Consider the following 25,096-nt stretch of genomic DNA (forward strand, 5'->3'; position numbering starts at 1 on the left):
TTTACTTCACTAATGATTGTGAAAGCATGAGAGCATTGTACAATGTTCAACATTAACCTTCCCTGATTCTTCCAGTTGCTAGCAGACATCTCTAAATCTATCTTGTATTTAATCCCCTTGAATACATTTGTGTTTGTTAAATTTATGTTTATGTTGTACATATAACATATCATTTTATATGGACTTGTCTGTCCCATTTGAAGGTAAGCTCATTGGGAGTAGGTGATTTCAGTTAATTAATCAATGGTCATTTATTAAGCATCTACTATCTGTAAGGCATTGTGTTAAGTAGTGGGGATTTAAATAGAGAGAAAAAAGATATTCAAAAGTTCACAGTCAAATGAAGGGTATATAAAAATATTTACAAACAAATTTTTTTCAGGATAAATGGGAAAAAATAGCAGAAGTAGGGCACTAAAATGAAAAAGGATTGGAAAAGTCTTCGTAGACAATGGAGTTTCAGTTCAGACTGAAAGGAATCCAGGGAAGCCAATAGACAGATATGAGAGATAACATTTCAAGCATAAGGGACTGCCAGAGAAAAATGTCAACAACTGAGAGATAAGCATGTCTTATTCACAGAACAACAAGGAGGCTAGTGTCACTGAATTACAGAATATATGGTTCAAATCCTTCCTCAGTCACTAGCTCTGGGAATGTCAGAGGGTAACTCTGTCTCAATTTCCTCATCCATAAAATGAGGATAACAATAGTATTTACCTCACAGGGTTGTTGTGATGATCAAATATATATTGAGCAATAATACATTTTCAAACTTATATATTGGCTATTCTGAAGGGGACATTTTTATTAATTTTGAAACACATGTTCTGGAGCTGTTACATGGTGCAGTGGATAGAGCACCAGCCCTGGAATCTGAGATATATGTTGAAATTTGGCCTCAGAATACATACTTGCTTAATATATACTATCTGTGTGACCCTGGGCAAGTCACTTAACACCAACTGCCTTACAAAAACCCAAACCAAATCAAAACAAACAAAAAATATGTTCTGCTAATAAAAGTAAACGGTGTTATAGTCATAGCTAGTGACCCTAGGAACAGCTATTTTTTGACATATACTTCCTTTAAAGCAATTTCCATGAAACATGATAAGGCTTATATGAACTTATGCAGAATAAAATAAGCAGAATCAGAAAAATAATTTATACAATGAGAACATTTAGAAACAAACAATTCTGAAATATTTAATATCTCATTAATAGGAGGATCATTCATGATTCCACAGAACTGATGATGAAGTATAATACTGACCTTCTAAATGAGAAGTGATAGACAGAAAAATTGCCAATGGGTGACTTTATTTTGCTTGACTATGCATATTTGTTATATAGGTTTAGTTGTTTTGTTTATTATGAATAGAGAAAAATGGGAGGAAGAGAAATTTTTTGTTGGTTGAAAAGTTGAAATTTAATTAAAAATAAAGATATCACTTGTATTTCAACACTTAAGGATAACTTAGAGATTTTTTTTTTGGATCTGAATTATACCTTGTTGTCATCCATGACAGTGTTCAAAGACTCAATCCACATTGGATCAATGTCACCATCCAGTAAAATCCACTTAGGCCCTTCATGTGTTATATTGGCAAGTTCACGCAAGATTGATGAGAAAAGTCCTAAAAAAAAAGTCATCCGTCTATCAACCAGTCAGTATTTATTAAGCTCCTATTATATGTCAGGAACTATGTAACACACTGGAGAAACAAATATAAATGAAACAGTTGCTGCTGTTATGGAGTTTATATTCTATTTGAGGAGGCAACATGTATATCCTGAGCTATAATAAGTATTTATGTGTTACATATATGTGTACATATACATGAATATAGTATAAGGTTTGTTCAAAGAAGATTAGTATCTCTAATGTGAGAGCTGCTAAGCTCTTTTAGGGTTGCTCATCCACATTTGGTGTCCATCTGATCCATCCATCTCTCTCCTGTGGCTCCAAGAGGCTGTAGCATGTTCAGTGATCATACCCTATAAATTATTTCAGAAGATGGACTAAGCCAGGTTGAGGGTAACTGAGGAGTCTTAAACCTCTTCATGAATTAGGGGATGTCTACCCTGTGCATATTAAGACTTCCCTCTGTGGAAGAGGTGGATGAGAACAATTTGTTCTATTGGCAGTGGGTCCTATGGAGTGTTATGGTCATCTTCTCACTAGACTGAAAATAGGACAAAGCAACTCTCTGAATGACTGAACAGCTTTTTAAGCACCTCATTGATGTGAGGAAAGGGCTTGAAAAAGTGTCCTAAAATTTTATGCTTATGTAACTCTTGCCTGCTTAGTGTAGGAGATGGGGATTTCACTCTGCAATTGAAACACAAAAACATGTACAAAAACTTCTGGAAAGATGATTCAACTCACTGTTGGTACATAGAATATGTGCATGCTTATGAACAACATGAAATTCAGGAGACTTCAAAGATAAAACACTCTTATAAGAGAACTCAGGTATTGGATCCAAATAGGAGCCCTGAATAAAACAAAGCTGGTCAATCAAGGCCAATTTACTGAAGTTGGAGCTGCATATCCCTTTTTCTGAAGAAACTGTAGTGAAGGGGACCACCATCAAGCTAGTCAACATTAATTGAGTTAGTTTAGTATTGAGTCAACAAGCTTGTATGCCTGGCAAAAGGCCTGAACAAAGGCTTATTATGGTAATTGTCATTTGCAAAAAAGAACCACATTTCAATCAGTAGTGCATATGTTTTTATGGTAAGGAACTCTTATGAGGTCAAAGAAAATTTTATGAATACCTGGAGATTCTTATCATCAAAGTGCTAAAAGAAAATAAGCTTGTAATTCTGGATGACTTTGTTGCAAGAGTACTAAACATAGCATTCCTGTCCTTGGGCAGAATAGGGTCAGAAAGAGCAACAGCAACAGTATATTGCTACTACTACTACAGACTTGTGCATCTCATAACCTTCCCATGACCAACACTATGTTCCATTTACCTAAACACAAGGAAATGGCATGCACATATTGTTGCAGCAAACACTGACATTTAAAAGACTATATTACTATACGTAGAAAAGATAGACAGATGTGAGACTAGGAAAGACAATGTATGGGGTAGAATGCTAAACTGATCAGACTTGGTCTTTCTAAGCTAAACAGCTGCATTAAGTAAAAGCAGTGACTCCAAGGCAAGATGACTACAAAAGATGTGAACCAATTAGAGAGCTTCTCTGAGAAGGAAGAGTTTGTTGCTAACTTGGAGAGAAAACTGAGCCAAAATATAGTGGGCAATAGTGGAGCAGAAAAGGAGTGAGCATCATTCAGAGAACTGATGTGCAGCATTGCATTTACTCATTGGGGGTCAGAATATTCACAAATATCAATATTTGGTTGAAAGTTCTTAGAGGCAGAAATGAGAAGGAATGAATTCTAGGCATAAGGGACAATCAGTACAAAAAGAAAGAAAGGAGGTGGAGTGGTTGAACTATTAAATGCAGGAAGCAGAAAAGTAGGTTAGGACTAAATTGTAAAAGGCTTTAAAAGCAAACTTCTCAGCTCCCAATTCCCTCATCCTTGAATGTGTGTGTGTGTGTGTGTGTGTGTGTGTGTGTGTGTTTGTGTGTGTACTTTTCTAAATGATAAGCAATGAATTTCTCTGTCTTCAATTGGAGGATTGAAATAAATATGAATAAAGCTCCTTCTTTCTGTTACATTATTTTAAAGGTTGTAGGTTTTAGTGTCTCTCAATATGAAGTGTGTGTGTGTGTGTGTGTGTGTGTGTGTGTGTGTAAAGCTGTATATTGGGGAGGAAGAGGGAAATGATGGGTACATGCCATTTATACTTGCTCCTCCTATGTAATGTTGATATTCTACCCTATATTTGCCACATGAAAGTGGCCAAGATGCCACCTCTTTGTGCCTTCTTTTTATTTTTTTTAACTGAATGTGTGATTTGATGGGCATCAGTGTTTCTACTTAGTAAAGAAGGTCCTCCACTAGTAAAGATTTGCATCTTTTTTTCATCTTACAGTCTTAGAAAGTTATCTCAGAGTATTGAAAGGTTATATGTTTCCCCTAGGATCATACAGCCAGTATATGCCAGAAGCAGATTTGAACTTATATCTTTATGACTCTGAGACCAGCAATCTATGGACTATGCCACATTGCCTCTTTCTAATATCAGTCTTTATGTGATATTGACTTTCTATATTGCATAGGCACTGGTGAATAAGTTCATTAGTTTCCAAAGGAATTTCTGGCACTAAAATGGGATCATTGGATAAATAAGTGAAAACAAATAAAAAGTTTAGAGAAACATCCTGAGATATTTCATTCTCCATAGTGTCAGTCCTTGAAAGCATGGTCATTAAATCAAATCAATATGATTAAAGAAAATTAAGAAGTTGCAAGATGGTACAGTGGTTAGAGTGCTAGATTCAGAATTAGGAAGACCTGAGTTCAAATTTAGTCTCAGACATTAACCAACTATGAGATTCTGGATAAACTGCTCACTCTCCATTAGTCTTAATTTCCTCATTTCTGAAATAATGATGATAATAGTAGCTAGTCACATGGTGACTAAATGATGTAGCATGTAAGGCATTTTTCACATCTAAAATTTCTATATAAATGTTAACTACTATTAGAAATAGTGGGAGTGATTAACAAGTGCTGAGAAAGTCAAACAGAAAAGCTGCTAAGAGATTAATATATTTTCATGATAAATACCCCTCATTTTCTTCCATATAAAACCCAATTCAGAGAAGAATTTCTCCAAATGACTAACAATTGTCCCCAGTAAGAGAATTGAGATAAATGTGAATAAAACTCCAAGAAACCTCTCTGTTAGGTTTTTTTAGGTGGAAGTTTTCAGCACTTCTCAGTATAAAGCATTGTGGGAATGTTGTGCTTAACCTGTGGTAGAATCTTCTGAGCACATCTTGGTGTAATTAGTCACAGTTGGACACACTGTAACTTGACTCTAACATAATGGTATTTTGGTTTTCTTTAAAAACAAAGGACAACAACCATGTCAATTTTGAAACTTTCTATTTGTTAACAGCCTCTTGGTTTGTGGGGGATATAGTAACTGATAGGAAGATGAACTACAGTTCAGAAGAGTTAAACTTATGGCCTCAAAATTTCCAAGTGCTGCTGAACCAGATTAAAATATGTTTTATAAGATAAATAAAAATATGATATATAATTTTAATTTAAGTTTTTCTAAGTCAATATATTGTGTTCTGTAGAGATCCTTTTCTATTTGAGTTTGACATCACTGGACTACAGTACTCTTCAATACCATTAAATTTTCCAGCACTTAACAGCATGTTTATTTCTCACCCCTAACTGCCACAGATTCTCAGTGACATGGCATGATTAAACTATTAGGGAACTGCTTATTATGTATTCTATATCTCCTTCAATTTCTTCTCCCACTCACCTTGAAGGCTTAAGAAGATTACCCAGAAGGAGAGAAAGAACAAATATAATATAGCTTAAAGGAACAAATAGGATTTGTTGAAAGTTCCCTCTCCAATCATAATGGAATCTTTCTCCTTCTATGTCCTCTTTGTACCTTCATTGGGCCTATCTTATGTTTTTTCTTCTTTATAATTCATGCCAATATTCCTAACTGATGAATATAAAGACAATTAATTCAGTCTGCCAGTAGCTGAATAACAATATACTGTTTAGAGTAAGTGTAGTGTTTTTCCTCTGGTCTCAGGCATTTCTTACCATCTTTCCATTCTCGTGTGGCTGGGTTGATGATGCCAAACAATTCATCATTAGTAACAGCTTTGGGGTTGAGGTCAATGCAGACTGGTCGTCGTTTCAAGTTCTGGTATGTCTTATGCAAAGACCTCAGTACCTGGGACTTGCCTGTACCAGCATTCCCCACAACAAACACAGAGTGTCGCACGCCCAAGAGTTCTTCTAGCTGTACCACCTGAAATAATATTTGACTTAGCGAATCCATCAAGCAATTCCACAAGCATTTATTAAGCCTAATTTGTTTCCAAGCCCAAGCTAGATGTTAGAGAAATAAATACAAATTCTCTTCAAGGAGCTAATATTCTAATGGGAAGTATGAAGGGGAAGGAATTTAACAATTTCAAAGCTACATGAGTACTATATCTATATAAAATGTAAAGGGGCATCAGGAAAATGAGGCAATCAGGATGCATATTTAGAAAGAAATGACCTTGAAAGAAGTCCTGGTACTAAAAGGTAGAAAGTAAGAAGGAAAAGCATTCCAAGCACAGGGAGTCTTATGCAAAGTGAAGTAGCAGGTGGAATGGCACATATGAAGAAGGAGTAAGTCAATTTGGGTTGGAATTAGATGATGAAACACTTTGAATACCAAACATAAGAATTTCTATTTATCTCAAAGGCAACGAAAAATCACTGAAACTTTCTGAGCATAGTCAGACTTGTTTTTTAGGAATGTCAGTTTGGCAGTTTTATGTAGGATGGATTTGAGAGGGAAATATCAAGGCAGGGTGACCAAAGAGGAAGCTATTGCAATCAGGTGAAAAGTGATGAAGATTGGATCTAGAGTAGTTATGGTGTTTAAAGAGGTGGATGGAAGAGTTGTTTTAGAGATAGCCAATGATATATAAACTGACTGGATAGAGAAGTAATGGAAAACCAAAAGTCAGAAATGGTTCTGAGTTTATGAACTTAGAGAAATGGTGCTATCTTGTTTTAGATGTACTGAATGAGTTATCTATGAAACACTAAATGTTATTTTGGCACTAGAGCTCAGAAGTGAGATGAAGATCATGAAAAAAATTTTTGAATTTTTTCATAGAGATAATAGTTGAATCCATAAAAAATAATGAAAACAGTAAAAGAAGAGAGAAGAAGGGAGAAGAGAGAAGTGGGAAGGAGAGAGAAGATGCTTGAAGGGATGGTCAAAAGAATTTTTTAAAAGACCAAGGAAGATCTAGGCATGTTTGTAGACAGAAATGGAGACAACAGATAAGGAGAGGTTGAAAATTAGGCCTGGGGAATAGATTACTGAAGGGGAAATTTTTCTCTAGAGGAGATAGGAGAGGATGAGATTAAAGGCACAATTAGAAGAACTGATATAGTCAAGAAGAAAGACCTCTTTTTCTGAGTCTAGAATAAAGGAAGAGAAAATGAAGGATAAAATTGAAATGATTTGAACTGTAAAACTAAGGAAGAAAAGAAACTCTTCAAATGCCAATCATATGCCATCTATGTCTGACTGGATATGGGATATCTTAGTGCCACAACTTCCTACCTCTATAAAAAAGAGGAGGTAACTTTTCTTAAAACTTTATCATTAATCAAATATTTATGTATCAGCTTACCCTTGGAATCCAAAACCAATAAAAATTTATGAGCAAAAGAAACATTTAAGAAAAAGATAGAATTTATGAATTCTGAAATTATGAAGGGAGAGTTGACATTACTTACTTTGAGCACAAAGTTGTCCTCAGCCTGAAGTTTTAGTTCTAAAACTGCCTGTTTTATAAAACTTTCAAAGTCGATGTCTCTCTTCCTGGGAATATCCAGGGCAGGAAAGAGATCTCCAATCAGCCCCATAAACACAGGCATGTCATCAGTTGTGATCTTGGGGATGTTGAAGTCTCGGAGAGAACGCATTAAGACTTGGTCCTCAGGTCGATTCGGGTCTCCTCTCTTCAGAGATCCAGCTAATACAAGCACAGATTTAATAGCTCGCAGACCCCAGTCATAATGATCCTATGAAGATAAAATGACAGTGTTATTCAGAGATATTGGGAGTAAATGTGATATCTGAAAGCAAAGATCTTTGTTAAAGAGTCTCGGTGGAATCCTTCTAATGAAGAAATGGCAGTGGGGGTGGTAATGGTGGTAAAAACTGACTCAGTCTGGTTTAAAATAGATATTATTAGAGGGATGAACTTCCAGTGATTAAATTACTTTTCTCAGAATAATGGAGTTTAATAAAGAAATGACAAACATACTATATGTTAGAGCTAAACTAAAATGATTCTATATTGGGTCATGTGAGCAACAAGATAGGAGACTAGGCAATTTCTTTGATTCCCCACAATCTCTCAAATCACTATAGGACAGGAATAACGCACCAAAGATAAATGACTTCAGCTTGTCTTTGTCTCTATGGACATCTGGAATCAAAAAAAAAAAGTTAATCCTTCTCCCCCAACAATGAACTGATGTTTACTGAAATTGAGCTCACTCAGGAGCTCTCCAACTTGCCACATTGCTGGCCCTGAGGCTATACTAGCAGTACTAGAGCCAAATCTCTCTTTCTGTCTCTGTCTCTCTGTCTCTCTATTTCTCTGTTTTTCTGTCTCTTTCTCTCTGTCTCTCTTTTTCTCTGTCTCTGTCTCTGTCTCTGTCTCTATCTCTGTCTTTCTCTCTCTCTGTCTCTGTCTCTCTGTTTCTCTGTCTCTGTCTCTCTGTCTCTTTCTCTCTTTCTCTGTCTTTCTGTCTCTTTCTCTCTCTGTCTCTCTTTTTCTCTGTCTCTGTCTCTCTTTCTCTCTGTCTCTGTCTCTATCTCTGTCTTTCTCTCTCTCTCTGTCTCTGTCTCTTTCTCTCTGTCTCTCTTTCTCTCTCTGTCTCTCAGTCTGTCTCTCTCTGTCTCTCTGTTTCTCTTCTGTCTGTCGCTCACACCCACAAAGAAACAAATATAGAGACAAAACCCAGTCTCCCCCTCTCTCTTTTCAGTGCTGGAGAACATCAGGTTCAGAATATATGTGTGCTTATATATGTAGCACAACATGTAGCACCCTCCTTCAAGGGAAGGGTCACAGCTAGTGAGCACTTTAGCAGACAAACATATATGAACAGCTCTGAACTACAGGGGCCAGTATGGACAATCTATACCTATAGCACAGAAACTCTCTGAACTAACTGTGGTGCTGACCCAAAGAATCTAGAAAGTGGTGCTGGACATCAGAGGGGAGGAGATAGAAGCCCAAGCAGCTTTCCTTCAAGTATCCTGAAGGAAAGTACTAAACAACTGGCTAGAAGCAGTTCTGTCCACTAAAAATCTTTGGGGAGAAAAGGCAGAAACCTACACTACTGACCTCTGAAATGCTCAGTGTAGGAGAAGCCTGAGATGCTTTGAGAGATGGAAAGAAACCATTATTGGGGGAGATAATCAACAAGTGCACACTAGTAGAAAATAAGCCATATACCGAGATATTCACTTGAGACTCTTAATCCAGCTCCATGATTCAAAACTATAATTTTTCTTTCTGACCATAACTTTAAATCTTTCTAATTCCTTCTTATTCCTCACCTTTCCTAATTACAGATTTCAGAAAGAAGGAAATTCAAAGGACCTTGAGCATAAACAAATAAATCAACAAGAAAAATAGGAACCACAGAAGGAAATATGACATTCAGAGTTAGTAAGCAAGTTCAGACATCTATGAATAAACATTGCAAAATAAAGAAAAAAGAATGCAACACTTGATGAAGTAGGATACCCTGTGGAACTTGACAAGAACATATCACAGCAGGCAGTTCTTGAGTATTTTAAAAAAGAAGTGAGAATCATGAAAATCATGACAAAAATAATGAACAGAATAAAAAAGGACTCTACAATGGCTAGTCTCATCAAAGAAATAATAGTGGGAACAAAAGATTAGAAATATAAGTCCACAGAAGCGAAGGATAATCTAGAAGAAGAAAAGCAAAAAACAGTAACATTAAAGAATAATACACTTTTCAAGCAAAACATATAAATACAGGATGCATAGAAGCAACTTAAGAATCATAGCTCTTTCAAAAGAACATGACTTGACAAAAATCCCTGATAACACAATGCAGGAAATAATAGAAGAGAATTGCCCAGAACTTCTAAATATAGAAAGTGGAATACCATTTGAAAGAATTTACAGATCACATCTCTACCCCAAAAAAGCAAACAACCTGATTGAAAACTACAAAACACATAGTGATTACATTTAACAATTCAATTCAGAAACAACAAAATTCTAAAAGCAGTTGGGTCTTCAAATACAAATGAAAAGAAATTCAAACAACACAGTATGAGAGAATGGAATAATGTGTTCTAAAGAGCAATCGAGGTCAGAATGCTCCTGTGACATACTGTGAAAATCTGAGCTTAACCACACCTGAAAAAAACTGGATTTTCAATAATAAAAATGCATTTGAAATATTTTTAGAAAAAAAACATTACTGAAAAGGTTATTTATTTTTCAAACACACCAAACAACATAAATAAGGAGATAATAATTGCAACATTCTAAGACAGCAACAAGAGGGTGCCAGTAGAAAAGCCAGCAAGAGACTACCTTCTAAATATACAAATGTTTACAAGAGTGAAGGTAGAAATTTAGTAGAGAACACTGAAGAGGCAGACAAGGGGCATGATACATAGAATCTAGTTTCACCTTTCCCACAGGTGAATAGTTATTTTTATGGGACTATGTTACAACACAGGAGGATACATGTAAGAGGGGGCAAAGAAGCAAGGGGGATGGACAGGAGTGTGTGATTTGCCAGAGTCATATCAAAAACTGGCAATGAAAGGAAGATGATTTCTGTGATCTCAGAAAGAGAACAGCCTATAGGGAAGTGGGACAGAGAAAGGAAGGAAGCCTTATTTTTTAAAAATGTATTTATTTAAAACAAATAAAAATAGAAAAAGAAAAGAAAGAAAGAAAAAGAATTATGTGCTTAGCAAAACATAAAGGAGGATTCAAAATAGATTACAATAAATTTAAACTTCAAGAAAGCATAGATGATACAGTGGATAGAGAATTGGCCCCTAAGTCAGGAAAATCTGAGTTCAAATCTGGCTTTAGGAACTTAATATTTACTATTTGTGTGACCCTGGACAACTCATTTAACCCCAATTGCCTTGCAAAAAAAAAGAGAGAGAGAGAGAATCCATTGGCAATTATGTAATAGCTGGGTTATCTTTAATGTGTAAAATTTGAAGCTGTGGCCAATGAAATTTACTACTCTGGGATGGTTTCACAGCATACATTAATTTGTACATTGATATAAAAGGTGTATATCTTGTCAGGTCTTATACCAAATAATTGTACTGCTCTCTTTATTGGCCTTTAATAAAATTCTAGCCACAATCACTTTGTAAGAAGTAAGGCTTTGTTCTGGTTGTGCTGGGAGATTCACCCATTTTATCACACTGTCTCCTTGATGAAGTACTGCTGTGGGTGCCTCTTTCGTAGCAAAAACTGATATTTCCAAGGGTTTTTGAGTGACTTTTTCAACCACTTTGGATAAAGCCAGTTCAACTTCTCTCAAAGCTTCTTGAGCTTCTTTTGTAAGCTGATGTGGTGAGCTTAAAGCACTGTCTCCCCTTAAAATGTCCTATAATGGTTGCAATTGATAAGTATTCAAGCCTAACACTGGATGCATCCATTGGCTATCTCCTATCAATTTCTGAAAATCATTTAAGGTGTTTAGCTTCTCTGTTCTTTTTTTTTTTAATATGTAAGCAATTTTTTTATTATAGCTTTTTATTTACAAGTTATATGTATGGGTAATTTTACAGCATTGACAATTGCCAAACCTTTTGTTCCAATTTTTCTCCTCCTTCCCTTCCATCCCCTCCCCTTGATGGCAGGTTGACCAATACATGTTAAATATGTTAAAGCATAAATTAAATATAATATAAGTATACATGTCCTAACAGTTATTTTGCTGTACAGTAAGAATCAGACTTTGAAATGGTGTACTATTAGCCTGTGAAGGAAATAAAAAATGCAGGCAGACAAAAATACAGGGATTGGGAATTCTACATAATGGCTCATAGTCATCTTCCAGAGTTCTTTCACTGGGTGTAGCTGGTTCAATTCATTACTGCTCTATTGGAACTGATTTGATTCATCTCATTGCTGGAGATGGCTATGTCCATCAGAATTGATCATCATATAGTATTGTTGTTGAAGTATATAATGATTTCCTAGTCCTGCTCATTTCACTCAGCATCAGTTCGTGTAAGTCTCTCCAGGCTTTTCTGAAATTATCCTGCTGGTCATTTCTTACCAAACAATAATATTCCATAATCTTCATATACCACAATTTATTCAGCCATTCTCCAATTGATGGGCATCCACTCAGTTTCCAGTTTCTGGCAACTACAAAGAGACCTACCACAAAAATTCTTGCACATACAGGTCCCTTTCCCTTCTTTAAGATTTCTTTGGGATATAAGCCCAGTAGAAACACTGCTGGATCAAAGGATATGCACAGTTTGATAACATTTTATAGCTTCTCTCTTCTTAAGGAAAGTTTTTGTACTGTAAACACCTTAGGATATAAATCATATCCTAAATATTGAAAAGAGCATGTCTTTGAATTTTTTCTGGAGCTATATGCAATTTGTAGTTCCTTAGTGTTTCTATGGTCTTTTGTAGACATGCTTCTAACATTTGCTCCTTGGGCGCACATCCTAAGATATCATCCATGTAATGTAATAACATTACTTTTGGAAATGCTTTTCTTACTCAAGTAAGAGCAGGAGCAACATAAACTTGACACATAGAAAGAGAATACATGTATAATAATAGAAGACATTTTATTCATAACTTGCTTTCTCTGTGATAAAACTGTCCATTCATACCTTTTATAAGGCTCAGCTAAGTTAACACTGGGCACTGAAAAGGCAATTTTTTCATATCCTCCTGATCTAGAGGGATAGAATAGAAACAATCCTTAATGTCTATAACCCAAAGAGGCCATTCTCTAGGCAACTGAATAGGAGATAGAAGTCCAGGTTGAAGAGTTCCCATAGTTTCCATCTGTTCATTTACCTTTCTTAAATCAATCAACATCCTCCATTTTCCAGATTTCTTTCTTACAACAAATTCAGGGGCATTCCAAGGACTTAGAGAAGGTTGTAAGTGTCCTTGGTTAAGTTGCTCCTATACTATATCTAATAAGGCCTGAATTTTATCACTAGCTAAGGGCCACTGTTCTATCCACACTGGTGTATCAGTTTTCCATTGAATAGGAACTATGTTGTAAAATGTCTCTTCCCCACAGATTGATGGAGATTTTTTCAACTATAAAAGGAGTAAAAACTCCTGTTTCACCTTCAAATGTCCATCTCAAAGGGGTAGCACTAACTTCAACTACTATTGATCCTCCTACGCCAGATATAAGTGTCTGCCTTAATCTTTGACCAGTGATTGGGCCAGTTGGCATCTCTAATGACTGTACAATCTGCACCTGTGTATACCAATCTTTTTAATGGTATGCCATTTATATAGATAGTGAGCATTAGGAGGGTCAGCTGTCACCGCTTCTGTCTAGAATATTCCTGGATTCTGTTACTTGGGAGTCAGAATCTGCACAACTATCTCCAGATTGCCTGTTAAAAGTCTGTATCAGTAAACCTGATGCTACTACTTCTCCTTGTTGATAAGTCACACATTGTCTACCTGTATTCCTGACTGGAATATTATCTACACATTCCCTAGTTTCCCACATCAGTGTATGGATGAACACTGTTTTGAAAGTACTCTCAGGAGATAAAATGATCCAGCCTACTGTGCCTGGAGGCAAGGGATCCATAGGCTGGAGAGAAAAAGATTTCACCTCTCCAGGGGATATCTCAGTAGTCCCAGCTGGGTGTAGCATTGGCTGCCATCATGTCCCAAGTATGTTTGCTTTGGGCACTGGGGTTAGGCCCCCCATCCCATTTCCCTGAATCAATCTACATTCTGATGCCCAATGGAAGCCTCTGTTGCATTTTGGACATGGGGTTTTGGGTCCTGTTCTTCCATCCTGTTTTCTCACTCTGTCTCTATGCCAACATTGAGCTTTCAGATGCCCTATTTTACCACATTGAAAGCATTGACGAGTCTCTCTGGAAGTCCCTTGCCAAAAGGGACCCTGTCTTCCCATGTTCAGATCTTAAGAAGTCTGAATCATAGGCTGGGTATAAAAGATATTTATGCCCACTGTGGCACATCCTCTTATGATCTTCTCTAAAGGATCATCCTTGTGTAGTCCTACTATAATTCTTCTACATTCCTTATTAGCATTTTCTTTGGCAAGTTGTCTGCTCATAATTTCTGTGGCTGCATTTTCACCAATAGTTCATATGATAGCTGTCTGCAGACGTCCCACAAAATTAGCAAGAGGTTCATTTGGACTTTCCTCTATTTTTGTGAAGGCTTCTCCTCTATTTTCTTTACCTGGGAGAAAGCCCCATGCTTTGATAGCAGCAGAAGCAATTTGCTCATATGCTGCTATGGGGTAATTAATCTGCGCTGAAGTGTCTGCATAAGAACCTACACCTGTTAGTTGGTCACAGGTGATTGGTGTATTAACTCCAGTTTGGGCTTGTATCCTACAGAGTTTGCTATATTCAGAAAGCCACAACTTTTGTTCAGTTTCTAAGCATGTCCTTGCTATGGATTTCCAGTCACTAGGAATTAAAATTTCATAAGCCAAATTTTGTAATAATGTCCTAACATAAGATGATGTAGACCCATAAAGAGTGCAAGCCTTTTTTAGGTCTTTGATAATTTCTAGATTAAAAGGAATGTATCTTCTCCTTTCTTGACCTGAAGAGTTAAGCTGTTCAATCACAGGATACATTTCTATTCTCAAATCAGCTGTATTGTGCCCTTCCTCTTTGGCTTTAAGTAGTGCCTTTTGCAATCAAGTCATGGGTGGGGAAGAGGTTCATCATGTCAGGGTTTCATTGCTGGGGGGGAGGTGCTGATGATATCACTGCCCCTCCTCTGTCTCCTCCTCCTCCCTCCACTCAGGAAGGTAAAGTTTATGGGGGAGAGTCAAGAGCCTGTTCCGGTGTGGGTAGAGTTGAAGCTGGGCTGTGAGAGTGAGAATCACCAAGCCCTTTAAATTCACTTAACTCCTCATGCTGTTTGGTGATATTTTCATTACCTCTCCCTTTTCTTCCTCTTTCTCCACAGGCTTCCTTATTTGACTTAGAACTTTTCCTTTTTCTAGAACTTGCAGGATTCTTTAAGGCCAATTATATTATGTTGTATATGTAGAATGTTTCCTTAGAAATTGAATCAGGACCTTTATCATTATAATATTCACATAGTTGATCTCCTACTAGTTTCCAATTATCTGCCTCTATTTCTTCTTCCTTGAAGAACCAAGGGGCATTGCATTCTAATGTTTCTAAGAGTCCACCAATCTTCTCCCAAGTTGCAAGCAAACATTGCCTCATTGTTAATCTAAATATGCTTTCTATAGAGCTCCTTCGGGGTGGGGATGGGGGAGAATCTTTTCCTAATATTTGCCCCATTTCAGCTAGAAAAGGAAAGTTACTAGTTTAGTTCTTAACAAAGTAAGTTTCCTGTTTGTCTATTTTAATACTCACCCTATTTCGTGGTCACAGGGACTTCTCCACTAAAATTAGGGTCCTTGATGTTGGAGGGGATGTGGGAAAACAGGGACACTGATATATTGTTGGTGGAATTGTGAATACTTCCTGCCATTCTGGAGAGCAATTTGGAACTATGCTCAAAAAGTTATCAAACTGTGCATACCCTTTGATCCAGCAGTTTTTCTACTGGGCTTATACCCTAAAGAGATACTAAAGAAGGGAAAGGGACCTGTATGTGCCAAAATGTTTGTGGCATCCCTGTTTGTAGTGGCTAGAAGCTGGAAAATGAATGGATGCCCATCAATTGGAAAATGGTTGAGTAAATTGTGGTGTATGGATGTTATGGAATATTATTGTTCTGTAAGAAATGGCCAGCAGGATGAATACAGAGAGGATTGGCGAGACTTACATGAACTGATGCTAAGTGAAATGAGCAGAACCAGGAATCATTATATACCTCAACAACGATACTGTATGAGGATGTATTCTGATGGAAGTGGATTTCTTTGACAAAGAGATCTAACTCAATTTCAATTGATCAAGGATGGACAAAAGCAGCTATACCCAAAGAAAGAACATTGGGAAAAAATGTAAATTCTTTGCATTTTTGTTTTTCTTCCCAGGTTATTTTTACCTTCTGAATCCAACTCTTCCTGTGCAACAAGAGAACTGTTCAGTTCTGCACACATATATTGTATCTAGGAAATACTGTGACATATTTAACTTGTATAGGACTGCTTGCCATCTGGGGGAGGGAGTGAATGGAGGGAGGGGAAAAGTCAGAACAGAAGTGAGTGCAAGGGATAATGTTGTAAAAAATTACCCAGGCATGGGCTCTGTCAATAAAAAGTTATTAAAAATGGGACTATTCAAGCAATTTACTTCCTCCTCTGTTAGTCTGGGAAGTCTATATTTTTGGAGGTAGTCATCCATTTCACTTAGGTTATCAAATTTATTGGCATAAAGTTGAGCAAAATAACTCCTTATTATTTCTCTAATTTCCTCTTCATTGGTGGAAAGTTCTCCCTTTTCATTTTTAAGACTACTAATTTCATTTTCCTCCCTCCTTTTTCTAATCAGATTTACCAAAGGCTTATCTATTTTATTGGCCTTTTCATAGAACCAACTCTTAGTTTTATTAATTAGTTCAATAGTTTTTTTACTTTCAATATTTTTAATTTCTCCTTTTAATTTTAGAATTTCCAATTTAGTATTTGATTGGGGGTTTTTAATTTGGTCTCTTTTTAGTTTTTTTAGTTGCAAGTCCAATTCATTAATCTTTTCTTTCTCTATTTTATTCAAGTAAGCCTCTAAGGATATAAAATTCCCTTTTATTACCGCTTTGGCTGCATCCCACAAATTTTGGTATGACATCTCATCATTGTCGTTATCTTGAGTGAAATTATTAATTGTATCTATAATTTGCTGCTTCACCCAATCATTCTTCAAGATGAGATTGTTTAGTTTCCAATTATTTTTTGGCCTATTTCCCCCTAACTTTTTGTTGAATGTAGTTTTTATTGCATCATGATCTGAAAAGAAAGCATTTACTATTTCTGCTTTCTTGCATTTAATTTTGAGGTCTTTATGTCCTAATATATGGTCAATTTTTGAATAGGTTCCATGAACTGCTGAGAAGAAAGTATATTCCTTTCTATCTCCATTCAATTTTCTCCAAAGATCTAACATACCTAATTTTTCTAATATTCTATTTACTTCTTTAATTTCTTTCTTATTTGTTTTGTGGTTTGATTTGTCTAATTCTGAGAGTGCAAGGTTGAGATCTCTCACTATTTCTATTTGTCTATGTCTATTTCTTCTTGCAACTCTCTTAACTTCTCCTTTAGGAAGTTGGATGCCATACTACTTGGTGCATATATGTTTAATATTGATATTGCTTCGTTGTTTATGCTACCCTTTAGCAGGATGTAGTTTCCTTCCTTATCTCTTTTAATTAGATCAATTTTTGCTTTTGCTTGATCTGAGATAAGGATGGCTACCCCTGCTTTTTTGACTTCACCCTGAAGCATAATAGATTTTGCTCCAGCCTTTTACCTTTACTCTATATGTATCCCCCTGCTTTAAATGTGTTTCTTGTAAACAACATATTGTAGGGTTCTGACTTTTGATCCAGTCTGCTATCTGCCTCCTCTTTATGGGGGAGTTCATCCCATTCACATTTACGGTTAGAATTACTAAATCTGTATTTCCCATTTCAGAAAAAGAAATAGAACAGGCAATTGAACAACTCCCTAAGAAAAAATCCCCAGGACCAGATGGATTTACATGTGAATTTTACCAAACATTTAAAGAACAATTGGCCCCAATGCTATATAAATTATTTGATAAAATAGGGAATGAAGGAGTCCTACCAAATTCCTTCTATGACACAGACATGGTACTGATACCTAAACCAGGTAGGCTGAAAACAGAGAAAGAAAATTATAGACCAATCTCCCTAATGAATATTGATGCTAAAATCTTAAATAAGATATTAGCAAAAAGACTACAGAAAATCATCTCCAAGATAATACACTATGATCAAGTAGGATTTATACCAGGAATGCAGGGCTGGTTCAATATTAGGAAAACTATCAATATAATTGGCCATGTTAATAACCAAATTAACAAAAACCATATGATCATCTCAATAGATGCAGAAAAAGCATTTGATAAAATCCAACATCCATTCCTATTAAAAACACTTGAGAGTATAGGAATAAATGGACTTTTCCTTAAAATAATCAGCAGCATCTATTTAAAACCATCAGTAAGCATCATATGTAATGGAGACAAACTGCAACCATTCCCAATAAGATCTGGAGTGAAACAAGGTTGCCCACTATCACTGTTAGTATTTAATATTGTATTAGAAACACTAGCTTTGGCAATAAGAGCTGAGAAAGAGATTAAAGGAATAAAATTAGGCAATGAGGAAACCAAATTATCACTCTTTGCCGATGACATGATGGGTATACTTAGAGAACCCCAGAGATTCTGCTAAAAAGTTATTAGAAATAATCCACAACTTTAGCAAAGTTGCTGGTTATAAAATAAACCCACATAAGTCATCAGCATTCTTATATATCACTAACAAAATCCAACAGTCAGAGTTACAAAGATAAATTCCATTTAAAGTAACTATTGATAATATAAAATATTTAGGAATCTATCTGCCAAGGGAAAATCAGAAACTTTATGAGCAAAATTACAGACCACTTTTCACACAAATTAAGTCTGATCTAACCAATTGGAAAAATATTAAATGCTCTTGGATAGGGCGAGCAAATATAATAAAGATGACAATATTACCTAAACTAATCTATTTATTTAGCGCTATACCAATCAGACTCCCAAAAAACTATTTTAATGGCCTAGAAAAAATAACAACAAAATTCATATGGAAAAACAAAAGGTCAAGAATTTCAAGGGAATTAATGAAAAAAAAATCAAATGATGGTGGCTTAGCTGTACCAGATCTAAAATTATATTATAGAGCAGCAGTTACCAAAACTATTTGGTATTGGCTAAGGAATAGATTAGTTGATCAGTGGAATAGATTAGGTTCAAGGGATAAAACAGTCAACAAATATAGCAACCTAGTCTTTGACAAACCCAAAGATCCCAGCTTTTGGGATAAGAACTTACTGTTTGATAAAAATTGCTGGGAAAATTGGAAACTAATATGGCAGAAACTAGGCATTGATCCATACTTAACGCCGTACACCAAGATAAGGTCAAAATGGGTTCATGACCTAGGCATAAAGAATGAAATTATTAATAAATTAGAGGAACATAGGATAGTTTACCTCTCAGACCTGTGGAAGGGGAAGGTCTTTATGACCAAAGCAGAACTAGAGATCATTACTGATCACAAAATAGAAAATTTCGATTATACCAAACTGAAAAGTTTTTGTACAAACAAAACTAATGCAGACAAGATTAGAAGGGAAGCAATAAACTGGGAAAATATTTTTACAGTCAAAGGTTCTGATAAAGGCCTCATTTCCAAAATATATAGAGAATTAACTCTAATTTATAAAAAATCAAGCCATTCTCCAATTGAAAAATGGTCAAAGGATATGAACAGACAATTCTCAGATGAAGAAATTGAAACTATTTCTAGTCATATGAAAAGATGCTCCAAGTCATTATTAATCAGAGAAATGCAAATTAAGACAACTCTAAGATACCACTACACACCTGTCAGATTGGCTAAGATGACAGGAAAAAATAATGATGATTGTTGGAGGGGATGTGGGAAAACTGGGACATTGATTCATTGTTGGTGGAGTTGTGAACGAATCCAACCATTTTGGAGAGTAGTTTGGAACTATGCTCAAAAAGTTATCAAACTGTGCATACCCTTTGATCCAGCAGTGTTACTACTGGGATTATATCCCAAAGAGATTATAAAGAAGGGAAAGGGACCTGTATGTGCACGAATGTTTGTGGCAGCCCTTTTTGTAGTGGCTAGAAACTGGAAACTGAATGGATGTCCATCAGTTGGAGAATGGCTGAATAAATTGTGGTATATGAATATTATGGAATATTACTGTTCTGTAAGAAATGACCAACAGGATGATTTCAGAAAGGCCTGGAGAGACTTACACGAACTGATGCTGAGTGAAATGAGCAGGACCAGGAGATCATTATATACTTCAACAACAATACTATATGATGACCAGTTCTGATGGACCAGGCCATCCTCAGCAACGAGATCAACCAAATCATTTCTAATGGAGCAGTAATGAACTGAACTAGCTATGCCCAGAAAAAGAACTCTGGGAGATGACTAAAAACCATTACATTGAATTCCCAATCCCTATATTTATGCCCACCTGCATTTTTGATTTCCTTCACAAGCTAATTGTACAATATTTCAGAGTCTGATTCTTTTTGTACAGCAAAATAACGTTTTGGTCATGTATACTTATTGTGTATCTAATTTATATTTTAATGTACTTAACATCTACTGGTCATCCTGCCATCTGGGGGGGGGTGGGGGGGTAAGAGGTGAAAAATTGGAACAAGAGGTTTGGCAATTGTTAATGCTGTAAAGTTACCCATGCATATATCCTGTAAATAAAAGGTTATTAAATAAAAAAAATTAAAAAAAGTTATTAAAAAAACAAAAAATAAATAAAATAAAATTAGGGTCCTTGATCCATGTTGGGTGCCAAATGTAAAGTACAGGCTAGCTCCCTGGAGGGCCTCAGGGTCAGCCAGAGTCAGCATAAATCAAAGTCCTTGGTCTTTAGGGGGAGAAGTGAAGGAGGCAGGGAAGCTGCCACATGGCTTGCCAAAGATGTATCCTGGATCCTGGAGTCTGAAGTCTCCAGCCTCTCTAAACAGTTTGTCGTTATTGAGTTCCTTGAAATTAGTCTTTGACAATGACTCTTATATTTCTAATTCCATATTAAGTTACATTTATTTGTGATAAATCCTGAAAATCTGATAGTTCATTGAATGCCCAATTTTAAATTAAATATTATACTTAATTTTGTTGAGTATGATATTTTCAGCTGTATTATATTTCTTTTTATTATTGATATATAATATTCCAGAATATGTGGCCTTTTATTCTAGCTGCTGATAGGTCTTATGCAAATCCAATTGTAGCTCCAAGATATTTGAATTTTTTTGTTTTTGTTATTTGTTGCTTGTAAAATTTTTTCTTTGATCCGGAGTTTTTGAAGTTTATTGATGATGATTCTGTATGTTTTCCCTGTAGGATCTCTTTCAGGTGGTGATTAATGCCTTTTTTATTTCTACTTTTTCCTCTTGTTCTATAACTTCAGGACAGTTTTCTTTAATTATCTCTTGCATTATTGTATCAACATTGTTATTTACTTTTTTTTTTTGGTCATAGATTTCAGCCCAATTATTTTTATGATCTCTCTTACTCTTCTCTAGATACATTGTTTTTCTTTTGAAATGTCTCACATTCTCTTCTATTTTTTCATTATTTATATTTTCTTTTATTATTTCTCAGTCTCATAACTTTATAGGCTTCTCCTTGCTGCATTCTAATTTTCAAAAGTTATTTTCTTCCTTAAAACTCTGAATCTCCTTTTTCTAGTTAATTAACTTTATTTTTATCATCTTGTTTTCCTTGGATTGTTCTTTTTTTAAAAGTTTTTCCTCAGTCTCTCTCATTTGATTTTTAATGTCTTCTTGAGGTCTTCTATGACTTATTTTTGGGCAGATAACCATTTAATGTTATTATTTGGAGGAGAAGCATTTTTTTTTTACTTCAATATTCTCCTCTAAAGACAAAACCCTGCCTTCCATATTCCCATAGCAATTTTCTGTAGTTTAATTATTTCTCCATTGCCTGCTCATTTAAAAAAATATGAGCTAGTTAGTGTATTCACCTCTAGTGCTGGGGGCAAGAAGGGGATAGTGCCTCTTACCTCACTTCAGTTCTTTCCCTTACCTGGAAATCATAACCAAGAATTCCCACCTCCTATAAGTGTTTGCAGCCAGCAGCCACTCTGTCTCACTGCTTCCACACTTACTAGGCATATACTGGTTCCTTCTCATCCATGGCTGGGTCTCAGCAGTATAGCTGAGACTGGTATTTCTTATCTGCAGAGGTTCCTTCAGTCTTCCAGGTCTCATACATACATATTTATATATGTACATACACACACATACACACACACACACATATAAAGGGCCTTTGACGAATGGTTTAAAATCAATTAGTTACTGAATAATAATCTTAAGGAATTGGTAGATTAAAGAAACATAAAAATACAAAAAAAATTGTGTATTCATAATTAAATTAAAAACAATGACAATGAGATTATAGACTAATATTTATGGGATGCAGCCAAAACAGTCCTTATTTAAAAATTTATAATTTTTAATAATTTAGTCAACAAAAGAGAAAGAACAGATCAAAGAAATGGGCTAAATTAAATTAAAAAACAAACACCAAACCCAGAAAATTTTAAAAAATTAATTCAATTGGACATTAAAATAAAAATTTGGAAATGCAAAGAAGAGATGAACAAAACTAAAAGCAAAATAATTGTTAAAAACCTTTGAATTAATAAATTCTGAGCTATTCTTTTGAGGAATAATTTAGCTAATATGATTTTTTAAAAAGAAGAAAAATTATTAGCATGAAAAATGACAAACAAAAGGAGAATTAACAATAAATGAAAAGGAAATAAAGAATATTTGAATAAATATTTGGAAAACTATAAAACTTTCAAGTTAACAGTAGAGTTTACATAGTCTAATATCAGAAAAGTAAATTAAATAAGCCATAAATGAACTAAAAAAGTAATTCTGGGTTAAAGAGATTTATAAGAGAACTCTATTAAATAATCTTTCAAACACCAGTTAATTATATAAATTGGTAGAAAAATAAGAAAAAGAAGGCATCCTACTAAATTTTCCTTTGGTGTAAACAAAATATTGATATAACGCAAAAATGAGGTGCATGAAAACAATATTAGAATTAAGAGCAGAAGAGTGGTTTAACTCATTTGTAACAACAGCCTGCCTCTATTCTTTTTCTGTTCATAGCCCTTTCCAATCAGGCAGGCCTTTCCAACCTCCCTTGGTTTGCATAATTGTTAACAACTAAAGTAAAATAAAATTATTTTAAAATGGTTTGCTTCATTTTTATTTCATCTCTTTAAGGTTTCTTTTTTTGCATTTCTAATATACATAATATTTTAGTAAACCAAACATTTAACCATTAAATACCTAGCATGTACAAGATCCTGTGTTAAGTATAAGATTTAAGGCAAAAATGAAACATTCCCTACTATCAAAGGAGGGAACCACTCTTTCTAGAGAAATGGCATAGACATAGAATCATATATATATATATATTTTATATAATGTTCACAAAATAAATACAATGAAATGTTGAGATAGAGGGCACTGTAGTTGGAGGAATAAGGAAAAAACTTCAGGGAGAAGGTAACTCATGAGCTTTGTTTTGAAGGAAATAAGCAATTCTAAGAGGCCAATGTAGGGATTAAAAACAGTCCAAGTCTGGGGTACCCTGGATACAAAAGTATAAAAATGGGAGAGGGTGTGTTGCAAGTGAGGAACAAACAGCAAGAAAGCTGGTGAGACTGGTAATACCAACTTGCTTAAGGCAGTGAGATGGTACAGCAGGTAGAATGGATGAAGTTAGGCTTGGATTCATCAAGACCTGAATTCAAATATGGTCTTAGACCCTAATCATTGGTGTGACTCTGGGCAAATTATTTAACTTCTGTGTGTTTCACCTTCCTAATCTGCAAAATGAGGATAATAAAAGCATTTATCTTACAGAGTTATTGTGAAGATCAAATAATATGCTTAAAATAATAGGCACTTTATAATAATCTAATAAGTACTTCAGAATAATCAAGGACTTGTATGGTGCTTAGCACAGAGGCATAGTAGGCACTATATAAATGCTTTTCCATTTTCCAGAATGGGAAGGGAGAAATAAATTGGGCCAGCTTGTGAAAGGCCTTAAAAACTAAATAGAAGAGTTTTGATTTGATTCTAAAGGTGATAGGGAGCCATTATAATTTACTGAGTAATGATGTTATATCACAGATGTGTGCTATAGGAAAATCACTTAGGCATCTGTGTGCAGTATGAAATTGAGTGGGGAGAGATTTAAAGTAATGAGACCTAGTTGGAGGTCTCTGCAGTTTTCCATGTAAGAGGATATGAGGGCCTGAAGTAGTTTTATCATATGAATAACAACAAAAAAAAAAGAAAATAGGATAAATGTGAAAAATGTTGTGGAGCTATAAATGACAAAAATTGGTGACTGATTGGATATGAAGGTCGAGAGTGTGCCAAATTGAAGATATTGTCAACTCTGTGAATTTGAGTAAATGGAAGAATTTTTGTTGAACAGAAATTGGGAAAGGTGGGTTTTGGCCATTAATCAATCTGCAAGTATTTATCCATGGTACTATGTGAAGCTATGAAAGCTACTTGGGATACAAATACAAAGAATGAAATAATCCCTACCTGTGAGAACTTACATTCTATCAAGGAAGACAAATTGTATTATGCTATGTTACATGTAAAAAGATTAAATTTAAGTGGAATATAAATAAAAACAAATTAGTTAAACGAAATTTAGTGATGGAGGTCAGGAGTATTTGGGGTAATCAGGAAAAAATTTTATATAGAATGATGATTGAAATGACTTTTTTAAGGATAAGAAAGATTTCATAAGCTGGAGGCAAGGTGGGAGTATATTCTAAGGATAGGAAACAGTTTCTACAAAGACTCAGAAATAGAAAAAGTCCTATGTGGGTAACATAGAGAAGAATAATTTGACTGGATCACAGGTACCATTATGTTTGCTTCCTCAGACATAAAATAATGAGGTAAAGATAATTTTACAGATATTATAAAATTTTATGGGACAAAACCCATAGCTGGAACATAGACAATGGAAAAATATATTCTCTTCAAAAGAAACAAATAGATATTGGTGTAAAATCACAGTGTTTTAAAGTGTATGGAGACCTATGTCTGTAGTAATCACAGAGGATGGTGGTGGTATCACACAAAACTCTTTTTCCAACCTACATTTTAGAGAACTTACCTGTTTGGACAGGAGCTCTTTACAAAGCTGGTAAAGAGTAATGAATTTTTTGGCCAATAGTCGTGCCTCAGTGAATCCTTCAGCCACCAACATAATTTCACAGATTAACTCAAAATCTGGTACCACCATAGCACAAGGTCTAAGCACAGACAGGAAAGGAATGAAA

The 25,096-nt window shown here is 35.2% G+C and overlaps 1 protein-coding gene across 1 annotated transcript in view; it reads right to left on the reverse strand.

Annotated features, from left to right (window-relative positions):
* DNAH9 (dynein axonemal heavy chain 9) overlaps positions 1–25,096 on the reverse strand; it is a 479,597-nt gene that overhangs the window by 214,762 nt on the left and 239,739 nt on the right. Inside the window, exons 30-33 of the mRNA XM_031965533.1 lie at positions 24,931–25,069; positions 7,436–7,723; positions 5,729–5,939; positions 1,513–1,640 (exon numbers count right to left, since the gene is read on the reverse strand). Of these exons, the coding sequence (XP_031821393.1) occupies positions 1,513–1,640; positions 5,729–5,939; positions 7,436–7,723; positions 24,931–25,069 (766 nt within the window). The remainder of the gene's footprint in view (positions 1–1,512; positions 1,641–5,728; positions 5,940–7,435; positions 7,724–24,930; positions 25,070–25,096) is intronic.

Source organism: Sarcophilus harrisii, chromosome 4, assembly GCF_902635505.1.
Source record: "Sarcophilus harrisii chromosome 4, mSarHar1.11, whole genome shotgun sequence".
Lineage (NCBI taxonomy): Eukaryota > Metazoa > Chordata > Mammalia > Dasyuromorphia > Dasyuridae > Sarcophilus > Sarcophilus harrisii.